Raw genomic sequence first — 23,520 nt, 5'->3', positions numbered from 1 at the left:
AATATTGTTTTTCAAAAACAAACGTTTTACGGTTCTTTGATCCTGCAGGGCTATGGCATGTTTCAATATCAGACCCAATTACAGTGTCCTGACTTTGACGCTGGGTGTCGCCCGTTCCTACGCAGATGCCTCGCAGTGGTTCTGCGCCATATTGGCAGTCTCTCCTCCATCTCAGCAGACGTCGAGCATGCACGCCTCAAACCGGTTACTAATGAGATATTTCTGATTGCAGCCACCAGCCAGTCCTAGGGCACCACCATGGAGGCCGTAAAAGCCTTCAATAATGAGGTTTGTTTCAAAGTTAAAAAGTTGAAGTAAAGCGGTTACAGTCGATTGAGATATGTACCTGTTCGCGTTAGCTTTATTTAAGAGTAGGGCGATGAAGGCCGCCGTCTGTACACATCAAATCAGCCATGTTGTCCACAATTTGGTCGGTGGTCTAAACAGTAATCAAAGGCCAGTCCCCAATTCCGGCGAAACTCTGTTTTCCCGTAGTGCCGGCGTCTTGTTGCTGTTTTCACAATAAATATTGTGGTGCGGTATCCAGCTAAGCCCAACAAGCTAACTCCAAGTTAGCAAAACCGCCCTTAGAGTTAGTAGCACAGTAGGCTACATCGTACGTTTGTAGACATAAAAGAAAACACTCCTATGTTTTCCACTGACAGACCTGCTACATCGTACGTTTGTAGACATAAAAAAAATGTTTTCCACTGACAGACCTTTTTTTGGTCCAGTGTAATATATGCCATTAATCATATTAAAGTGTATTTCAGACGTATGTTAATGTTCGGGAATAGATATCGTTGTAGCTTAGCATTATGACTCCCCAACCGCTAACGTTCTCCTAAAGCGCAGCCATTATTCGTCTGCAGTGGACAGGAGTTTGGACATAAATCACATGCTGTGCTATTATTAAAGAACATGTATAAATATATGATGTATTTATTTCAACGTGTAATGCAGTGTTTATTACACAGTACCCACGCCTTACTGGTTAATAATATAGGTATCGTATCAGTATCGGAGGTTTGCGCATTATTCCTTTCCATCACTAACTTTCGTGTTCTTTATTAATCTTTCGAAAAACGGCGATGTGCACAGAACCTGATAGTGTCTGATAAAAACAGAAAACTACAGTCAATAGTCTACAGTACTGGTTTTACAACGATGTCCTCTCTTGTCTTGTGTTTTTCTTTTATAGCTGTACTCATTGAATGAGTACAAGCCGCCGATCTCCAAGGCCAAAATGACTCAGATAACCAAGTCTGGAATCAAGGCTATTAAAGTAAGTATGGGAAGAATGAGGCAGGTAAAAGACATAACAACCGAGTTTCCCAGTTTCCTACTACACAAAATAAATTTTAAAAAAAACAAACTAAATATCAAATTAATGGGATGTAGTAGTCAGGATTTACTTCTAAAGTAGTATTAAAACTCTAAATGCTGCTTCGCCTTCGTGATGTACCGTATTTTTTCCAGATTATTTTTTCCATCCTTTGGCTGGGTTTGTGACTGATACTCGGGTGCGACTTATATATTAAAATATATAATATCACGTTTGTTATTTTCACACTGACAGCCGCTAGAGGGCACTCCAGCTGGCTGGTGCGACTTGTACTCCCTAACGACTTATATTCCGGAAAATACGGTACTAGCTTTGTCAGAAGTTGTTTGAATATCTTACGTCAGTGATTTCGTCAACGTACAGTACTTTCAAACTGGTATTAGGATAGTGGTGATTTGACACAAAAATGTTGTTACAAAAAAAAGACACTTTTTTTTGGCGCGGTAAAGTAGCAGCAGTGTTTCAATTAAATGTTACAAGTTTTCTTCTCAAAATTTGACCAAAAACTGGACAGTTCAGAGGAATGCTTCTGGGGTTTGGCCTCACTGTGAAGGCTACAAAAATCAACAGTACACACAGCCTAATACATTTTCTGTCTGCTGAGTAGGGATCTATGGCTGACACATGATAATGTCAGAGTTAATACTGAATATTATTGGTATTTGTAGTGATGACATGCTTCTGTAGAATTAAATTTGAAATTTATGTTGCAGTTTCATGTCAGGAAAAACACAAGGAAAACCAATCGGTGTATTACGAGTATCCGTCCTGTTAAAAATAGTGTACAGGATTTTGTCTTTAATACATCGTGGTTTCAAAAAGGACCTGAAACTCTTTTGGTCCATGTCAGGTCACCATTCTCTTTTCAGTCTTGTCGGCTAGCACGCAGCAGAGGGGAAAGTGAAATTACGCTGTTGTGTCAGAGTCCAAACTTCAACCCCTGAGTGGGTTGACAGTTACTACATGAATTATCGCTGCAAATGTAGTCAGAGTTGGTGAAATTGGCGTAAAGTAAAAAAAAAAAAAAAAAAAATTAGTTGCAGCTTTATGTCCAATGTCATCAGTTTGCATTCTAGGTGTAGTGTGTGTTCATGAGGATGACCATTTTTACACCATACTAAATATTTCAGATTTTTCGTAAAATTCCGATTCTTCGGAAAACTAGTTTGTTGAAACAAGTGAAACCATACATACTGTACTGCTGGTTCTATAGTGTAGCGGTTGGCATGTCTGCCTTTGAAGCAGAGAGTTCTGGGTTTGACGGAGCACATACTTGGCGCCTCCAGGGGGCGATGAAGTGCAGCAGATCTACTGTAAACGCTAGAATTTCCTCGCTGTGAGATCAATAAAGGTTATAAAAATGCGTTTAAAAAAACAATTATTTGTACGGCCTTTTTATAACATTTTACAGAAGTAGAATAATTCTGTCGCAAAGACATCAAATCTCATCCTGTTCAAAGGCTGTTATTATTTTGTATTTAATTTTCTTTTTTTCTTCTTTTTTTTGGTGTTGCTATGCCTCGTACCACCTGTGAATAACACCTCTTTCCCCTTCCCTCAGCAGCTCTCCCAGCTCCCCCAATGCACTGAAAATGAAGCAGGAGGATGGGGTGGAGAGAGTTACAAAGAGATAAGAGAATCCCTTACCAGCTTAGGTAGGAGTATGGGTTGTTTCACTAGGAAGATGGAAGAAGACTTGAGTTTTATCTTTAATTTGCTCCCACACAGCCAGAGATGCCTCACATCTTCTGTTGCCTGTGTGGACACCCTCTCTGGCTGTCCTGTGCTGCTGTCACTGTTGGTGGTTTACCTGCCTGGTGCATCCTGGCATTTGGGGTTTTTGTCTGCTTCACAGGGAAGATGTTTTTTTTTTTTCAGAATTCCATTGGATATTTACACACATACAACATGTTATTAACCACGTCACAGCTTGAGAATGACACAGATTGGTTTGGTGAAAGGAAGATTGTTGGTTGTTTTGGTGATTTTCATTCACACATTGTTTGCAGTCATATCTATGGGGTTTGAGACAAACGACGCAATTTGTATCACCAACTGGTGAAGCTTTGGTTCGTTGGTAGTTTTCATAATCTGCCTTTTGCAACTTGCAGTACACTTCATAGCATAGCATAAAGTGTACTGCGATGTAGTACGGTTGTCACAGTACTCGATACCAATACCAGTGATTTATTTTTACGATTCTTGATACTTATCCGATACCATGACAGGTATATAACAGGAACCTGTTTCAAACTATAGTATTTAAGATCACTGTGCTTCAACATGTTTTTGCACAAAACTTAAATTGCAGGACCAGCTGTCAACAGCTAACTTTACATTCCAGAAAAGAGCAGCAGTGACCTGTAGCCTTCCAGTGTAGTTAAAACACTGCGATCATATATATCAGCAGTCACCAACCGTTTTTGTACCGAGGAGCGGTCGGCCTTTATCAGCCATTACTGTGGATCTTTAATACTGCACCATCGTTAAAGGACCAATACGTTTTCGAGAACGACCTTTAGACTTCTTTCTGATAGTATCAGAGTCTAAGGTATATGTTCAGATAACATAAGGTCAGAGACTGTCACGTTACATGACAGCATTAGCTTAACCACCTGTTAAAGTAAAGGAGCGACCACATCAGTATTAGAAGCCTGCACTTCTAGAAACTGATAGAGCTGGCTCCCAAGCCCAAATAACGGCATGTATATTTGGCTTTAATATAACATGATTTAAGTGATAATAAAGTGAAACTCACCTTGAATTATTTTTTATCAACTCGTGATGCCTGGTTTTCAGCCAGATTCAACGTGTTTCCTCATTTGGTTTGTAAACTTGGGAGGCACCGTTTGCATGTCGGTTTTGTGGATTTATTATTGCTTCGCATTCATCAAATGCAAAGCATCTCCTCATGCGACCACTACCTGGCTTATCGTTAAGCCGAGATGTGTTTTTTTAACCACACTTGCTGAAGACGTTTTTTTTTTTTTTTAAAGACAGCAGACGTTCTTCTTCTGAATGTAATGATGGTACCAGAAAAAAGCAGATTTATTATTTTTTTGTGTGTCGCCATCAACTTGGTACTGAGGTATCGGTTCTTGTGACAACCCTACTATGTAGTTTTTTGTATATTTTTAGGGATGCAAGGTATATATTGTTGACAACCATTTCTGATGATTAATTATCTATGGCTGATATCGATATGACAACTGATGATGTCATATCTTCTATTTATGAAACAATGGCTTCATGATCTTTGTTTGTTGACCTGTCATTAGATGTTTGTCTGACCAGAACAGAAAACAGAACTTAAACTTCCCTTTTTATGAAACTTTGCCTTGTTTGTGTGGACCACGGTCAGAGCAGTAGAAATGAATCCGTTGGTTTCTTTTTTGCCTGTTGTGAGATTCAATTTCAAGTTGAAATTCTAGTCTAGTTTTCATCTGGCAACGATTGGCGGTGATTGTGAACCAGAAACTCAGTTATGGAATTGAAATCATTCGCTATAACAATTAGCCGTTACTATAGCTGGTGATGTTGCAGACACAGGTAGCTCATTTAGCTTTAGTCATTTCCCAGTGTCCGAAGAGTTGCAAGGAGACTAGCTGAGTGACTTTGGAATAAGACCAGTCCACGTCAGACACCCTGGAGGAGGTTTTTAGTATTTACACAAAAACATTGGCCTGAGCTGTTTGTTTTTGGGCAAATGCTGTTTTTGCAGTTTGTGTAGTTTCAGTTTTTTATACCAGGTTCAACCACTGGGAGTAAATAACATGGAAAATAGAGACGTTTCTTCACTTCACTTTTTTTGTTTGTTTTGTTTGTTCAAATTCAGGAGGGTTGAAGAGTTCTGTTAGGCAACTGAATGTGAAATTTTCTCACGTCTGATTGCCTAACAGAACTCTTCAACCTTGACCATGACTGACATGTGTAAATTTGGGAGCAAAGATTAAGTGCAAAATTAATAGGGAACATGGAAATCATGCGCCACAATCCATTTTCAGTGCACATGTTGTATCTGCTGCCACACAGAAATGATCAGTTCTTCATGAAAATGTTAAGGTCCAACTTTACAATTTTAATCTGTCAAATAACTTCATTGAAGTTGTTTCTAGATATTTAAAAATGATTTAACCTTTGTTGATAGGTTCTGTGTTATCGGTGTCTTAAATGGTCAGTTTACCTGTTAATCCGCCATGTGGAAATATTCAGTATGGTAGGATCCTACCAGTAGCTGGTAGGATTTCACACATGTGGCCCATGACTGTCACTTGCAACTTACCTGCAACGATCCTGAAAATATGACGAGATAAATTTGGACCTATTTTAACTAAGGATGCACTGATTGACAGCTCGGAGATCGGAATCGTCCCATTTTATAAGCGTGAATGGCTCTGACCGGCAGCTGGGCGGTCAACACACCCCTTCTGTTTTATTGCTGCCGATAACTTTGCACATGTATTGTGTCCATAACAGGAGAGTAACCTCACATGCTCACAAGCTGAAGTTAACATATTGTTGACTTTCAAGTCACTCTTTGATATTTGTAACAGTAAAGCTAACTGTGTACAGCCACCGCTAAAAACATAATCCACCATCCTCAATCCAAACGTGTTCAATATTCTTTCTTCTAGCTGTAGCGTTACCAGAGCTGATGATAGCAGTCAGCTGCGAGCTAATGCTAAAGCTGCAATTAGTTTCACAACTAACATTTGCACGGAGAACGTTGGTTTTATGTCCATGCTTTTATCAATTAGTGGATTGACATCCTGTTGGCAGAACTGTTGGGAACACAGGAACCCATTCTACTGTAGAACTGAAGAGAGAACCTGTGAGGGAGTGCAGCTGGAGTGCGACTCAGGTTCTACCAGAGTCTTTGTGAACTGAGACGACTCTACTTCTACAGTTGTCAGTTAAAATATTAACGACCGAGTAGGTTAACGTTCCAGGATGTCTTCACTGGAGTTTACCTGTGAAAAAGTACCGTAAATGATGCAGTTAACTCGTCATGTATTTACTGCTCACGTTGTTCACAATCAGGAATTACTTTATTGATCTCCTGAGGGGAATTCTTGACGTTAGAAGACACTGTTTGTTGAATGTGGAAAAATTAGGATTATATCCCATTGTACACACAGTATTTGTTTGATATTCTTGGAAATTTCAATTTTCTGTGAAAATGTTTTATTGTAACCAGCAGGAGTGGGTTCCTGTGTCTGTCAGTAGAAGAAGTCTGTTGTTGAACATGGTTCTGTGACTGATCACTAGGTTGTGGAGATGATGAAGATGAAGAGTCCAATATTGTCCTTAGTGTCCTCTCTGACACCAAATCTAGGGAGTCCAACCCCTAATCCTGACCCTGACTGGCCTTCCTGATGAGTTTCTTGAGTCTGTTAGTGTCCTTGGCCCTCAGACTGCTGCCTCAGCAGACCACAGTGTACATGATGGCTCTGACCACCACAGACTCATCACCACACAAACATTGAAAAGAACGTAGATGTCTCAGAAAAGAGAGCTGGCTCTGGTCCTTTTTTTATACATGCATAACATGGTCCACTTGGTTTGATTTATTGTCCAGAAACCCGCTGGGTAATTATGACGCCTCCTCAGGTTTACCGCTACTTCTTTAGTCTTTGTGTGTTATTGGTTATTTCTGCTGGTCTCATTGGATGACAGCAGTCAGTCTCACATAGTTTCATAGTTTGTATTTGTTTTTTTGCAGGGATCAAGTAGTTCACATCTTAGTTTGTAAGTTAGTATATTGGTGGTTGTAGTCTTGGTGGTCTTTGTTCAGGGCTCAGCCTTCTTACCGCTCAGCCGTGCTGCTACTTTATGGCTAAGTAAATACACACGATGATGATGAACATGTCACTGCTCTGGTGTCCTCAGTTCTAACACTGACTAGTGTTCGTTCTGCATTTACAACCAGAACATTGATCTTTTTAGTTGTTCATGGTTGTTGAGAGTTCTGGACGCAGTAAACAAGAGGCAAATGAAAATTTGTTGAGCTGAGTGGACTCTACTGGTAGCTGTTTAGCACAGCTGAGCTTTAGAACAGGGCTGTGAAACTCATTTGATTTCAGGGCCCACGTACAGCCCAGATTAGATGTAAAGTGGGCCGGACCAGTACAATCAAAACATAATTACTGATAAATAACAAAAAGTCAATGTTTTTCCCCTTTGTTTTCCTGCAAATAAGTACATTAGAATATGTTGATATTTAATGAAATATAATTTGACAAAACATCACCAACATGAAGTGTGCATTTTTTTTATTCACTTTCAAAAACTGGCCGGCTTGAACCTGGGCCCTATGTTTGACACCCCTGCTCTAGAACCACAGCGCCCAGTGCCAGAAAATAGCTCCCCTGTTCAACGAAGTTCTTGTTTTCCAACCATATTTTGCCAAGATGTTGCATTTACACAACATTTAAATCACAATTTTCACACCTGAAACCTGTCGAACTCATTCTTGTCGTTATGTTTAATTTGACACTTATTGTTTACATCAGTCACACAGCGCTAAAACTAGGCTATGCTAACATCCTCCAACATGCTTCTTATGCTCATTTTTGCTTTGTATCTTGGTAAGACCTTTTACTGCCACCTGGAGGTTTTTCGTCAGTAAATATTTACATCTAGAAGGTTTAAGGGTGGGCCATGGTAGATGCAGTCTGATGTGAGTGGTATTTGTTTGTTTATTAGTGGTAGTGGCCTAGTGGTTAAGGAAGCATACTGGTGAAGTAATAATTCACTTTTACTTCAAAACACAGAAGAGTTTTTAATTATTTAGTTTTGGGGATTAATTTACTTAATTCTACGGATGCTTTTCCTACTTTGTCCATTTTAAGTTGTTTAATCTCTCAGTGTAGTCTATAACAGGGGTCCCCAACCACAGTGGGACACTGTGAAAAAATATACTTCAGTTTTACTAATGTACTTCGTTCCAAAATACTCCAGTCATATTTACTTTTTATACTTCAGTTTTACTAATGTACTTCAAAATACTCCATATATTTATTCAAAGGTAATCCGTCAATGTTTCAAAACAACAGGTCAAAGGTCATTCAGACTCTAAGATACTAACAGAAGAAAGTCCAAAAAATGGTTTGATTTTGAAAATTTAATGATCCTTCAACGATGGTGTGGTACTGCTGGTCCACAGTAACGGCTGGTACCGGCCGACAGATCCTTGGTACAGTAAAGGTCGAGGACCGCTGGTCTGTAAGGTTCATCTCCAGACTGTGAGAATGTACAGTGTCTCACAGTCTGCTTCATTAGACTAGTTTCATTTTGAAGAGGTAACCTGGTTCCCCCCACAAACCTATGAACCACATCTTTGGACTTTTATGTTGAAACTTTCCCTAATTAAAATATCTCCTACTCAAAGCAACGTGAAATGTAAAGTTTGGTTTTTCTTCCTAAAACGATATGTCAACCAACGCTAAAAAGCTTTTTATTAACAACTACATAGGCAGGGGGGGTTTCTGACATTTCTATATCTGTATATTTTAATATCCACTTGAAGGACCCTGTTGGGTTTGCAGACAAGTTCTTGAATTTGCATCTCAAATGTCAGTGAACAAAGCGTGAACGTGTTCACCTTTAACGTTGTTGTTCAGTGGGAGCTGACACAAGGATTGTTCCATGCAGCGAAAAAAATGTCACGTTCTAGTTTATATTGTTAAACATGCTGTTGAACTCCTGTCAGCAAGTACTACTTTTTACTTTTTGTGAAGATACAGAGTTGTACTTTTATAATAAAGTACTACTTGGTTTGTCACCAGACGTTGAATTTACTGTTAAACCACAGTAACAAAAAGACTTTCATTCGGTCAGGCAATCTTTTTGGTAAACTACAGAAGGCTCGGTACAACTTTTTCATGTCTGATACTGCAACTTAGTATCGTAGTATCTTGGTACCGATGTCAGTGCAATACCTTATTTTCTCCTTTAGCTGCTGATGTTGCAGAAAGTCAAGTTGAGTTATGTTTTTGTTTGTTTTTTTCCTAATGTTGGATTCTGAAATTATCGGAAAGTATCGGATCACGCCATCCCTAATAATAACGCAGATACTAACAGTGTCAGTTTAATAGAACCAAAATTAGGACAAAAACATAGATGGACGATGAGAGAGGATTTGTCAAAATTAAAATCATGGCATAATTATCTCTTAATTGTTTTGTTAATGTTAATTTTGTATTTGTAATTTTTAAAATTTTTTCTGTCTTATTATTATATAAATTAGCAGTTTTGTCTCGTTTCTAACTCTATTTTCCTGATTTATGGTATGTCAGGGTTTCTGTAGTTTTACTCCATTTCATGTTGCCAGTTGTTGAAAAACAAGTATCATTTTTGTAGTTGTTGTATAACCCTGTTGAAACGATCAACAGTTTCTTTTACAATCAACAGTCCATAGTGTTCCTTTTCTTATTGTTTACATATATATGAAAGATTAGCAAATATATAATGTATAAATGCTTATTACTGCAGGGGTGTTGAACAAATCTCCATCAAGTCTTATAATGTTTAATCATTGAAAACCACAGCTGTCTGTTGGATCTAACAATAAAACATCATTTTTTTTAAATTTATTTATTTACTTTGCAACGACCTACCGTGAACCGTCATTCTTATCTGTGGCTGGTTGGGGTTCACCTTGTAAAAATAATAAGATTATGCAAACGTCCTCCAGCACAGGTGTACTGTAGAAAAGAGACTTTAACCCTTCCTGATTGGTGGAAAAACTTCCAGCTCTCATGGCCAAACAATCATGGTGATACAAACTAGAAACTGTATCAAGTTGAGCTCCACAGGTGTAATGTTAGTCTAGTGATGTGTCTTGTTATATGGTAGTTGTCTATGGACACCTGGTCAGGATTTTTTGTTTTGTTTTTTGTTTCAATATTCAGCTAGTGATGAAAACAGACTCTTTACTTTACTGACATACTGACAAAAGAATTGACTAAATGCTACATTTTATTTGCTTGTGTTGTTGCGTCACAGATCCTGCCTTTCTCTCTCTCTCCTTCTTTCTTTCTCTCTCTCTCCCGATTGGCCATGTTCTTGTTTTTGTGGAAATATTCACTTTTAATTTTTCTCTTGTGACAGATGCCACAGTGTAACAACTGGATATTTTTCATTTTTTAACAATGTTTTAATGCAGACAATTGCAGTGAATAGTAGCTGATACTCTGTGCCTAAAAACCTCTTTATTATATTTTTGTATTGTTGTGCTATTCATAAAACTGAAGGCTGAAAAGGATTTACCCGAGTGTCGTCTGTACACAGGGCTGGGCGTCGTTAGGACATTTATCCCAAATAAGAACTGAAATTCTTCAGTTCAGTCATAACAATACAAACTACAAATGTACCACATAGATACTACATAGATGAATACTCAGGGTTGCTATAAATGGTCATCCTCAAAACAGAGTTCCGGGTCAGTCCTTGAAGGTTATGGTTCATTCAGGTCGTCTAAATTGATAGTCAGCATCAACCTGACACGTCATTAGTTTTAAAGTGACACGTAGGTTCAGTCACTGCTGATGAATTGGAGCGGGTCAAGGCAGAACTTTCTGATGTGTTAATACTGTGAGGTACTGCTGTGTGCACAGGCTCATGGAAACCAACAAAGCATCATGAATACTGAACCAGGATGTCGCTGTTCTCATGTATTTAATGTGGTGTATTTAATGCAAATGTATACATTTTATACAAAGATAAGATAACAACCAAATGTTTCATCTGAAGTCTATTCCACCTGAAGAGGTTTCAGTTGCACGTGCACTAAAAGATGAAATATTGGTGTGAGGTGTTTTAGATGTTGTTGATGATTTAGCTCTGATGTCGGACTAACTGTCAGTCTAATCTAATCTGATCTAATCTGATCCTTATTACAACTGAATTTAATGGGTGGGGGATTGTAGTCACTGAAGAAACTTGGAAGTTATATGCTTGTCCTTTGACTCCATCTACTGGACAGTATTAGAACCTGAGCTTTATTTTATTTTATGCTATTTCATTTGGATGTCACATAATAGTCTTAACCTGACAATTTTGAGTGCAAGAACCAAAATCTCAAATTCCATTTATTATTATTATTATATATTATTAGAGTTTACTATTACATTTCTATACCCTAAGCCACATGTGTCAAACTTAGGCCTGGGGGCCAAATCTGGCCCACAGTGTAATGATATGTGGCCCGCGAGATCATATCAAATGTGTACTAGAGTTGGCCCGCCAATATATACTGCCACTATATACTGGCAGGATTGGTAGTATTAGCAGTGTATTTCACTTTGGGCCATTGTGAAGTTGAGTTTGACTCTGTCCTAAGCAAATGTTATATATATATGTGTATATATATATGTATATGTGTATATATATGTATATATATATATGTATGTGTGTGTATATATATATACATATTCATATATATACATACATATACGTATACATATATATGTACATATATGTGCTTATACATATGCATATGGAAGTATATATGTAAGGATAAATACAGATATATCTAACCTTCCCTAATCTAATGTATGTATGTAGTATCTGCCAGAACTGCCTATACATGTAACTGTTACTTTAACGGTTTAACAATTTAAACTATTTTATATATTTAAACTATGGTATTGCACTTATGCTTGTGTTATTCCTATTGTTTTGGTGCTGTCTGTCTACCTGTCTATCTGTCAGTCAACAACTGTCCTGTTTGAAAATGATTTCCTTCTTTAGCCAACAATACATTTACAGATGACAACGGAAATAAAAGAATTTCCCTTTCATTTCTTCCAGTTCTACAAACATGTCGTCCAGAGTGTAGAGAAGTTCATACAAAAGGTGAGTAGTACTTGAAGTCAGTCTGACCTGGTAGTATTCTAGTAAAGTATTCTCAGTAAATATGTCATGTGTTTGATAGGAGCTGCTCCGTTGGCCTCTGATACCAATATGTCATGTGTTTGATAGGAGCTGCTCTGTTGGCCTCTGATATCAATTGGGTTTTTTTTGTTACAGTGCAAACCAGAGTACAAGGTTCCCGGCTTGTACGTCATCGACTCGATTGTCAGGCAGTCGCGACACCAGTTTGGCACAGAGAAAGACGTTTTCGCTCCACGCTTCAGCAAAAACATCATCTTGACGTTCCAGCACCTTTACCGCTGCCCTTCAGACGACAAGGTCAGAACGTTTCCGAGAGCTTTTCCTTCACAGAGACTTGATGTTGAAAGATAGACAAATTCAGCAGCTGACTGAACTCGCCCGTGTTTGGCCTTGGCTGACTCAGTTTTATTATTATTGTTGTCTTTATTATCATCTCAGAGGTCACGTTACTTTACTGCCTTTGTTCACTGTGGTTTTGTGTTGCTGTCGTTGTGTCGCTTCATTCAGAGTAAAATCGTGCGGGTTCTCAACCTGTGGCAGAAGAATGCTGTTTTCAAGAGTGACATCATTCAACCTCTGTTGGACATGGCAGCGGGGATACCTCCCCCGAGTGTCACCCCCGTTATGTCGAGCAGCGCTGCACCGGTCAACAACACCACACCTGGTCAGTCAGCGCACATGCACGTGTTTAAATAACTGAAAAATAACCGTCGGTGTGACAAATGTCATATCTGGATGTTTTTTAGCTGATTGGAGATACTATACCATACTGTACAGTGTTGTCAATTTAACGCAAAATGAACTGCACAGATTAGGGGTGTCGAACATACGGCCCGCGGGCCAAACTCGGCCCGCTGGGGTATTTAATCCGGCCTGCTTGATGAATTTTGAAAGGTTTTTTTTGAAAGAAAAAGAAGCACAGACACTTAATGTTCATGATATGTTTTATAAAATTATATTTATTCTAATTAAATATGGGGAATATCTTAATATGCTTGTACTTTGCATGAAAACAAAGGTGAGAACATGTACAGTACTTATTGTTATTTATAGGGGATTATATTATGATTGTAGTGATACTTTTTAGACTGTATGTGGCCCCTGAACCAAAATCAGTTTGACATCCCTGATATAGATACAAGCGATATTGTCCCGAGTATGTATAAAAATATGGAGCTATAGCTCAGCTCTGTGTGAGATTGAATCTTTCGTATCTGTGTATCATCCAGGAACTCCAGCCACACCGGCCACACCTGCAAACTTAGTCCAGGGTCTGCCGGACTGGGCCTCCCAGATTACCAACACTGACACCATGGCAGCTGTGGCCCAGCTTCTACAGAGTCCTCAGGGTCAACAGGTCAGTGTGGTGGACACAGTCATCTGCCCTTTAAAAGTCTGCAATGTTTTTAAGTTATTAAAACAGTGTGGTTTTGTTTTTGTTTGTTGTAGTTGCAGCAGCTGGTGCAGAGTCTGCAGATGCAGCAGCAGAAACCCCAGCCGTCCCTGCTCCAGGCCTTGGACGCCGGCCTGGTTGTGCAGTTACAAGCTCTGACGGCGCAGCTCACCGCAGCTGCTACTGCAAACAGCCTCAACCCACTGGAACAGAGGGTCTCCTCTTTTAACAAGGTACGGCCCGCGCAGCAGTCTGTTTGTGATTTATCACAGCCTGGAAAGCCTCCTGATGTGATTGTGTTACGACGTTCCCACAGAAGCTTCTGGGTCCGTTCGACTTTGGGAACGACAACGAACGCAGCGACGAATCTAAAAAAGACACGTCGTCGTCTCAAATGTGAGTTTGACTCGAGTCTTTTTCGCTCAAACGTGGAACCAAAGTGGTTTTAACATTTTCAGTCAAGTGCTCTGTGTCTAATCCAAGTTGCCCTTCGTCACCAGGCCCATGGTGTCTGAGCCAATCAACAGCTCCCTTTTCCACCAGTTAGCTGAGCAGCTACAGCAGCAGAACCTGGAGCAGTTTCAGAAGCAGCTCCTGGAGCACCAGCACCACAAGGTAGAGCCGACAGACCTTTTCATTTCAGCAGATTTTTCTCGCCCAGATTCCACCATTTTTAGGGATGTCCGATAATATCGGCCGCACAATTATAAAATTGTGAGCATGATTATCTAATATATGTGAGAATCGTTATTGGTTGTTCTCCAATAATGAAAACACGATAATGCAATGCCTAGGCTCTGCCAAATGATGTGTGACCTAAAAATAGTTTTGGGGAAAACAGCTGTATATGAAAGTGAAAGTCACTAGGTGGCAGCATTGTAGCTGATTTTATTAATCTGTTTTAATGTTTTAAGGGGTTGTATGCAGAATGCTTGTGCCAGCTACTCACAACTTTATTTAAAATAGTCAAAGTGTTTCTTTGTAGCAAAATATCTGTCTATGTTTTTAAATTCCCTCAATCCTAAAGCTAAATTATTATTTTCACAAACTCATTGCTGTTTTATAATATTGACTGACATTGAAGATTTATGCTGCTGTCTTTTCCTCTTTAAGGCCATGAGCATGGAAGGACAGGATTCAATGTTTGGTCAAGAGAATTCTGTCGCTGCAGCTCAGAGCAGCAGTCAGACGCAGCTGTCGGAGCAAGACAACAAGATCGACGACTCCATAGATAACCAACAACAGGTATGTGTGTTCTGTACATTTACAAAAAGCAGAGTTTATTCATTATTTATGTCAAACGTTTTTTGTTTGTTTTTTTTCACAAAGAAATATTGATGGAGACGTGGTCTTTTTCTCTTTAGGACATGGAACTGGACGAGGGCCCAGATGGAATGGATGAGGAGAATTTTGAGGCGGAAGACAAGAAGACCGCTAGCACACGCTCCAGGACACACTCGAGGTCACGGTCAAGGTCAGGCTGCTTAGCATTTTGACATTCATTAATATATCTTTTGAGAATAAGTCCTCAAAAACGCTGACTTTTTTTTATTTGTGATTAAACCAAACAGTCTGTGTTGTCCTGAAGGTCACATGACTGTGGGACATCAGAGAAAATACTTTTTGTCTCAGTGCAGAACCGTGGTAAATTGTGAGTTTTCCCACTCTAGGTCTCCAAAGAGGAGGCGGTCTCGGTCGCGCTCCAGTTCGCGGAAGCGCAAACATCGCAAGCGGTCGCGCTCACGCTCCAGAGACCGCAAAAGGAAGTCGTCACGGTCCTACTCAAGTGAGCGGCGTGCGCGGGAGCGAGAGAAGGAGCGACAGAAGAAAGGCTTACCTCCCATACGGTCCAAGACTCTCAGTGGTGAGTGGACGTAGTCCCAGAACTACTGTTAAATGTCACGTATGTTATTATTTTACCTTTTATCACTCACTTTTTTTTATTTACACAGTGTGTAGCACCACCTTGTGGGTGGGCCAGGTGGACAAAAAGGCCACTCAACAAGACCTCACCAATCTGTTTGAAGAATTTGGCCAGATTGAATCCATCAACGTAAGAAGTCTTTCTGGACCGATAAGACATAACAGCAATGTTGTATTATTGACTTAATACCTGGTCAATTTCTTATCATTGGCTCATTGAAATCTATACTACTATATATATGTACATATATAAACATATAAATATAGTAGTATATATTGAAATATATAGTAGTATATACTGCATATATAGTAGTATATATGTCAATTAAATAATAATTCAGTGACAAAATTGAGATATAGGCTACTATATATTGAAATATATACTGTGTTTATATTGAAATATATAGTAGTATATATTTCAATGACAAATATATACAATAATTCAGTGACAAAATTGAGATATAGGCTACTATATATTGAAATATATACTGTGTTTATATTGAAATATATAGTAGTATATTTTTCAATGACATAATACAAATATATACTACTATATATGTATGTGTGTGTATATATATATATAGTGTATATATATATATTTCAATATATATACTACTATATATGTATCTATATATTTATATATATAGTATATATTTCAATGACACAATGTTAATAAGGTTTTGACTCTTATGGACCAGTATGTAAATTATACTGTAGTTGTATAATTTACATACTGGTCCATAAGAGTCAAAACCTTATTAACATTGTGTCATTGAAATATATACTATATATATAAATATATAGATACATATATAGTAGTATATATATTGAAATATATATATATACACTATATATATATATACACACACATACATATATAGTAGTATATATATTGAAATATATACACACTACTGTATATATATATATATATACAGTAGTGTGTATATATTTCAATATATATACTACTATATATGTATGTGTGTGTATATATATATATATATACACACACATATTGTATATATTTGTCATTGAAATATATACTATATATATAAATATATAGATACATATATAGTAGTATATATATTGAAATATATATATATACACTATATATATATATACACACACATATTGTATATATTTGTCATTGAAATATATACTACTATATATGTATCTATATATTTATATATATATATATATATAGTATATATTTCAATGACACAATGTTAATAAGGTTTTGACTCTTATGGACCAGTATGTAAATTATACAACTACAGTATAATTTACATACTGGTCCATAAGAGTCAAAACCTTATTAACATTGTGTCATTGAAATATATACTATATATATAAATATATAGATACATATATAGTAGTATATATTTCAATGACACAATGTTAATAAGGTTTTGACTCTTATGGACCAGTATGTAAATTATACAACTACAGTATTTTTTTTTTTCAAATTCCATGATTTTATGGTTTTTCATCAGTCCAAATATTTCATTCATCACCTAACACCCCCGCGTCTCTTTGTGGTGTAATCTTTGCAGATGATCCCTCCTCGTGGCTGTGCCTACATCTGTATGGTCCACAGACAGGACGCGTTCCGAGCCCGTCAGAAGCTGAGCACCGGCTCCTTCAAGATTGGCTCCAAGGTCATCAAGGTGGGTACCGCCTCTGGAATCTGATTAAGTGCATCGTCATTCTCCTTGTGATTTCCGATAATTCGATCGTCTTTTTAAATCTAATCACAAAGCTCCCGGAATGCTCTACTTCCCAGGGACAAAAGATCCTTCCGTGCTCTGAAAATTGAGAGAAAAAAAAAACCATTTCCTTACCTCCACCTGTCTGTTTCTAAATTAGATCGCCTGGGCTCTAAACAAAGGTGTCAAGCAGGAGTACAAGCAGTTCTGGGACGTGGACCTGGGTGTGACCTACATACCCTGGGAGAAGGTCAAGCTGGACGACCTGGATGGCTTTGCTGAAGGAGGAATTATTGACCAGGAGACGGTCAACGATGGTGAGAATTATCTCTCTTTACTCCTGTTAAGTTAGATTTTTATAAAATCTTTCCGTTCAGACTTAAGTTGAGAAGCTCCTCTCCCAGGAATCGAACCCTGCTCTCTGCTTCCGGGGCAGACATGCTAACCAGCAGCACTACTGAACCACTCGATACATATGTTTAATGGTTTTGTGTTCCTGCAGAGTGGGAGGCGGCCAAAAGTGCTGAGTCAGTGAAGGACGTCACCAGTCAGCCGGTGAGTGCAGAGACCGCAGCGGTGTCCAACACCCAGACTGAGACGTACAACCAGGTCACCATGATGTCTGTACAGGTAAAAAAATGACAAAGAGTTCTAGTGCATGTGGTCAAACTGTACCATGTCCCTGTGTCTCCTGCAAATGAACTGATCTGGGTCTGATGTCTTCTGAACTCTGTCTGGTCCATGTCCATCTTCCAGCTGCCTGTTGCTCAGGCTGTTCCCAGTGCAGTAGGACTGGTGCCCCCCACCTTTCCTGTCACCATGACCATACCACCACCAGGCTTTGGTCCACCACCACCATTCATGAGAGCTAGCTTCAACGCCTCCCAGCCTCCTCCTGGTAAAAGATATTGATGCGCCTCCTACAGGTGAAGAGTAAAAAATTTAAATAAAACTCACAAAGAAATTTCTTTTGTACAGGTTTCCTGCAGGCGGCGCAGGCAGCAAGCATGGCCTCGGCTACGAATTGTAAGTATCGGGAATTTATGACATCACTCCACTCTAATGATCAGCCCGACTATGATTCACGTTCAGTATTCTGTGGTTAATTTGTCGTCTCTCTCTCGATCGCTCGCAGCCCTCGTACAGCCCCCGGTGGCTAACAGCCAGGAAGCTGTCAAAGACTCACCGTTCGCTGCTATGATCCCTCCAACCAGCACCATCCCCAGCAGCTTCATGCCCTCAGCCATCCCTGGGGCTGGTATGTTCAACCACATGAGTGTCCAAAGTCAACAGGCCGCTAACGAGAAAGCTGCTCAGTCTGCAGACATGTTGGACGCTGCTGCTGAGCTAACGCTGCAAGGTCAGGAGCCGTCCTTCAGTTGAAATGATTCGAGTTTAACCAGGATGTCTTTTAATACGTCTGTCGCTGTTTGTGTCTTACAGGGATGCAAAATGCTGTCCGCAGTGGGATGGGTCTCCTGGGGATGCATCCCTCAGCCTCCCTGGCCCACCCGCTGCACCAGTCTGGTCTGACTGGACAGAGGATGCCAGGCCTGCTGCCTCTCGATGTTCGCCCGAACCTCCTTCAGCCCGGAGCTGCAGCCCGCTTCCCGCTCCTCATGCAGCAAAGCCCTGCCCAGCAGGCGGCCAGCCTCCTGGACGGCTCCCTCCACGCACAGGCACGTGCCAGGGCTCCCTTCCCACCGATGGATCCGTTCAACCGGGCCCCAAATCTGACCAATGAGAACCTGTCCAAGACCGAGGACGAATCATCTTCTGGTGCAGATGAGGGCAAGGACCAGGACTACCGCTTCCCTCCGATGGAAAAGCAGAGCACGGGTCTGCTGAGGACCCCTCCGCCAGACCACCGGGAGACCCTCGGAGGTGGAGCCGCCGCAGCAGGTAGGCCGCCCTTGCTGCAAACGCCAGGCGCTCAGTCGACCAGGTCCAGCCTAGTTGGACGCCTGCAGGCTCTCGCGGGCTTCACCCCCGATAACCGCTGGAACCAGACGAGAGGGGACTTTGACGAACGGGACGGAATGCGAGGAGGCCCACAGGGCGGTGCAAAAGGCTTCCAGGAGGAGCGTCCAACACCTGGGCAGAATTTTCCCAACCGCTTTGACAGTCGACCTGCGAACGCAGCAGCCAACGCTGTAGGAAATCCTGGAGCTCCTGGGGCTCCTCAGGGCTGGAACCGTGGCGCTGGAGGTCCAACGCCTTTCGACAGCGAACTGCACCAAGACTTGGACGACAGGAGGCGTCCGTGGGACAGGCAAAGAGACAGGGATGAAAGAGATTTTCATGGAGACTTCAGGAGGGAGATGAATGGTAACCGCCACAACCGCGATAAAGACCGCGAGAGAGAACGAGACAGAGAGCGAGGAAGAGACCGCAGGGAATTTGACAGAGAACGTGACAAGGAGGGAGAACGCGACAGAGACCGTGAACGTGGCGGCTGGACGCCCCTTCTCCCCCTGCCCACACCTCTCCTACCAACTCCCACCCATAACCCCAACCTGACCCTGAACCAAGCCAAACTGCTCGCACCTCTGAAACTGAACCCTCAGATCCAGTCTCGGTTCCAGCCCCCCCTCCTGCCCCAACCTCAGGCCAAACCGTCCGTCATTGGTATGAACCAGCCGCCTCCTCAGGTTCAGGTCCAAACCCCTCCTCCCTCTCAGAGCCAAGCACCTGCATCTGAGTCAAAGTCAGAAACACCAGCCCAGTCTGAGACCACCCAGGTGCGGTCTTCTTCCTCGACCCCAACCCCTGTCCCATCCCCAGATCAGAGCCCTCCGACTGAGGCTGCCGCTCAGATCCCGTCACCGACAGAATCGCAGAATTCCCCTCAGCCAGAATCTCAATCACAGCCGGCTGTCCACTCCCCCCCTAAACCTGTCTCACCTCCGTACAGTGAGACTCCTAAACAAGCCTTACCCCAGGACTCACCCATCTCTGATGGCTCTCCAAAGGATTCGACTTCCTCTGTTGAGCATCGAGAAGATGACGAGGAGACCCCGGTCCCCCAGGCTCACCCGGGCCAGCCGAACTGGGTCAACGGCCGCGGGATGGACGATAGCAGTGTGGCCGAGGTCACACCAGAGGGCTCCCCGGAGTCCACTCCAGATCCTCCCTCCTTTTCTGAGCTCCCAGAGAGGGAACCGGAGCAGCTTGCCTCTCCCGAAGACGTAGACATTGAACAAAGTGAGACCTCGGAGGAAGCTGCGTGTCAGCCAGTGGTAGACACTGTCACAGACACTGAGGGGACATAATCATCACTCAGTAGGTAAAAGATCATTTTGTAAAGTTGTCTTTTCTTCTCTGTACTCATGTCAACAAACCACCACCACCACCACCACTACCACACGGGACACGATGAATACTGACACCCATCAGACACAGTCTGAAACAAAAAAACAACAAAAAACAAATAACATATGATTTTATCTTTTCCAAATACCAGTGTACTGGAATAGAAGGCTTAACTTAGCTGTAGGACGTTTGTTTGTATTTTTATTTCCTTTTAATTTTTTTCTTCTTCTTCTTCTTGAGGTGCAAGTCCACCACTCACATTTTACCAATTTTATCAAATTTTAATCATTTTTTTAAACAAATTGCCTGCCAAAATGTTTTAATTGTATATTGGGGAAAATAAGCTTTGACCTTCCTATGGAAGAGAGTTAGAAATCACAGCTGTTCAACAACGGAGCGATTACAGATGAACACGACACTTGAAAGGACAGTCGCTGCTGCTCACGTTTCTGTCTCTTATTTAAAGAATGCTGCTGCAAAGATCCTGTCAATACTGTTGTTGGTGTCCTTAAAATATTTCTCAGCAGAACAAGCAGAAGCGGCCTGCACACCATGAAACCATGAACAGCGGCCATTAAAATTGGAAATAAATTACAGTTTTCTTAAAATAATAATAAAAAAAAAACCCGCTGAAAATGTTGTATCTTATCAAATGTCTGCAATCTTGTTCCTAATTATGCAACAAACACGGACGATGACATGACAGGCTAAAGAGAACGGAGGGGGGTTTTTGTCATGTCCGGTGGATTTTGTTTTAGGTTGAAATAAACATGATTTTTCTGTTTTTAAAACACATGCTTAGGACTGTTTTCTGACCCAGGACCAGTGGACATAACACCGCATTACACATGTGTATACTTTACGTGCCGTCGCTGCAGTGAATTTGATGTTCTCGTACTTCAAGTCGCTGCTTCAGTATGACACTCGTCCACAGAGCACTTTGTTGGATGCTACCGCGGGACTTGTAGTACTTTGTTTCCAATGACTTCGGCCCGTTTCCCCGAGCTTTTGCTGCGTGACTGCTTGAGGATGAGATTGTGCCTTTTTTTTTTAAATGGATTTGTCATTCATTATACCCTACACTACTGTGATGTACACCAGACTGTGCGTGCACCTCAGTTTCTAAAAGCTCTATGAACAGAACGCTGCCTGCACAGAGTTGACTGGCCTGTCCGTCGAGCCGTGTGTGGGCGGCTTGTACAGCACTCACCCTTAGAAGAGAACAATATTTATTTCGTTGTTCTGTGCATGTAGGCCTGTCGACATGTTTTATTAACATTCTTGTCTTGTTCTTTTCACACTTGTAGCTTTTTTTTTTTTTGTTGAGACATACAATTAGAGTTCAATAGTCTGCTGTTCTGACAGAGCAAATGTCTTCTGCAGGAGTTGTAATGTTGAATAAAAGTTGAAGGTGTATCCGATTTTTGCTGCTCTCACTGTCATGAATCACCATACAGGCTGATGTGATGACGGAAATACAAGCACAGTGAACAATACCACGGTCTAATCCTTTATCCTTTAGGTAGTGGTCGTGTCAGTAGGTACTGCAGTAACCGTAGTAGTCCTTAGTATTTTCTCTAACCTTAAAAATCTAAATTTCTGGGCAACTGTGAACTGACGATGGTTCGCACTGGTGGCGAGTGAGAGACGTGAGAAGTTCCTCGTTTTTGGGGCGTAGGAAAACTGTAGTTTTCGTACTCTACCCATCCCTCATGTAACTTAATAAAGTAAATTTTGGGTATACACAAATGTACGTTCCTTGGCCATACCTCCAGTCAGTGATGAGTAGTTTGTTTTTTGTTTTTTTAATGAGACTGGGATTCTTTCTTCAATCCCTGCAAGTATATCAGGGTTGTGTTCAACTAAACAGGTTAGACAACTCATCTTAGAGATGTGTGTGAGTTACGTTTCCACACCAAACAGAAATGAATGTTTTTTACGTTTTTTTATAGGATTACAACTCAATTTGTGAGCACCAGTGAAAAAACAATAATTAGTGTTTCTCACCTGTTATTTGTGACAAAATCACATAATGGAATTTTTAATATGGAGAAATGTAAAAAAGAAAACAGTAGAACGTGTCGAGAGTTGTTTTTGAAACTTCAGTGGCGTTGGTTAAAATGCGTGAAAAAGTTAATCTGATTAATTTTTACAAAAATTAAGCAAATAAACAGTTTTGACAGACCTAAAATATACAATAGTTAGCATTTATATAGTCTATGTCAGTGGTTCTCAAACTGTGGTATGTGTACCACTCATGGTACGCACGGAGAAATTTCACATTTACATTTTCAGTTGAATAAATCTGAAACACCATGCACAATTAATACAACATTTAAACATAAATATCTTTATAAACATCTCTCCTGTGGTGGAAGCTAACAGTGAAGGCCTACGCTGCTATATTCTAATGTTGGTCATCATGGTGGTACTCGGAGAGATCAGTGTTATCTCAGGTGGTACAGAGGATAAAAAGTTTGAGAACCACTGGTCTACGTTATGTATTTTCAAACACCTATTGAGACTCACTGTGGCTGCAGATGTGTCCAGATTGGTTGGGCCTCCAAAGTTCCCAAAGATCGATCTTTTTAGCTTGGTAATCTTTCTGTGGTACAACTAGTTTAAGACTAGTCAAGAATTGACAGTTCCGTGCTATAGAGACCAGAAAAACTCCAGACATCTGAGATGCTTCGTGAGGGTCAGTTCTCCTCTGCCAAAAATACTAGCGTTTATTTCGCACCGACTGTGAAGGTACATAACAAACAGCGGGCACTTTTACAATGAGTATTTGACTTATCGTCCTAATGAAGTGCACGTGTCTCTGTGTTAAAAACTCCCAATAATTAACAGGCATAAACGTGGCCATCTGGTGCTTGTAAATACAGCAGGGTGAGGAAGGGAGGAACAGATGAGGGAAGGTGACTGTAGGAAAACAGCGGCTACCTTGA

The 23,520-nt window shown here is 40.7% G+C and overlaps 1 protein-coding gene across 3 annotated transcripts; it reads left to right on the top strand.

The window, feature by feature from the left end:
• Positions 1-84: 84 nt before the first annotated feature.
• scaf8 (SR-related CTD-associated factor 8) lies at positions 85-21,993 on the top strand. Of its 3 annotated transcripts, none has more exons than XM_025056932.1 (21): positions 86-288; positions 1,202-1,285; positions 2,910-3,000; positions 12,158-12,202; positions 12,377-12,538; positions 12,749-12,905; positions 13,471-13,598; positions 13,691-13,867; positions 13,951-14,030; positions 14,135-14,249; positions 14,748-14,879; positions 14,999-15,108; positions 15,305-15,498; positions 15,587-15,687; positions 17,108-17,221; positions 17,421-17,577; positions 17,763-17,890; positions 18,017-18,158; positions 18,239-18,286; positions 18,396-18,620; positions 18,704-21,993. In XM_025056932.1, the coding sequence occupies exons 6-21, from the start codon at positions 12,827-12,829 to the stop codon at positions 20,530-20,532; spliced, it is 3,759 nt and encodes a 1,252-aa protein (XP_024912700.1). In that variant the 5' UTR covers positions 86-288; positions 1,202-1,285; positions 2,910-3,000; positions 12,158-12,202; positions 12,377-12,538; positions 12,749-12,826; the 3' UTR covers positions 20,533-21,993. The 3 variants fall into 3 exon arrangements, with proteins under 3 accessions (XP_008306419.1, XP_024912700.1, XP_024912698.1); XM_025056930.1 differs by having other exon boundaries at positions 2,907-3,000; XM_008308197.3 differs by lacking the exon at positions 2,910-3,000 and having other exon boundaries at positions 85-288.
• Positions 21,994-23,520: the final 1,527 nt, after the last annotated feature.

The sequence above is a fragment of the Cynoglossus semilaevis genome, chromosome 1, assembly GCF_000523025.1.
Source record: "Cynoglossus semilaevis isolate Cse_v1.0 chromosome 1, Cse_v1.0, whole genome shotgun sequence".
NCBI lineage: Eukaryota > Metazoa > Chordata > Actinopteri > Pleuronectiformes > Cynoglossidae > Cynoglossus > Cynoglossus semilaevis.
This window is presented reverse-complemented; position numbering and strand designations above follow the sequence as displayed.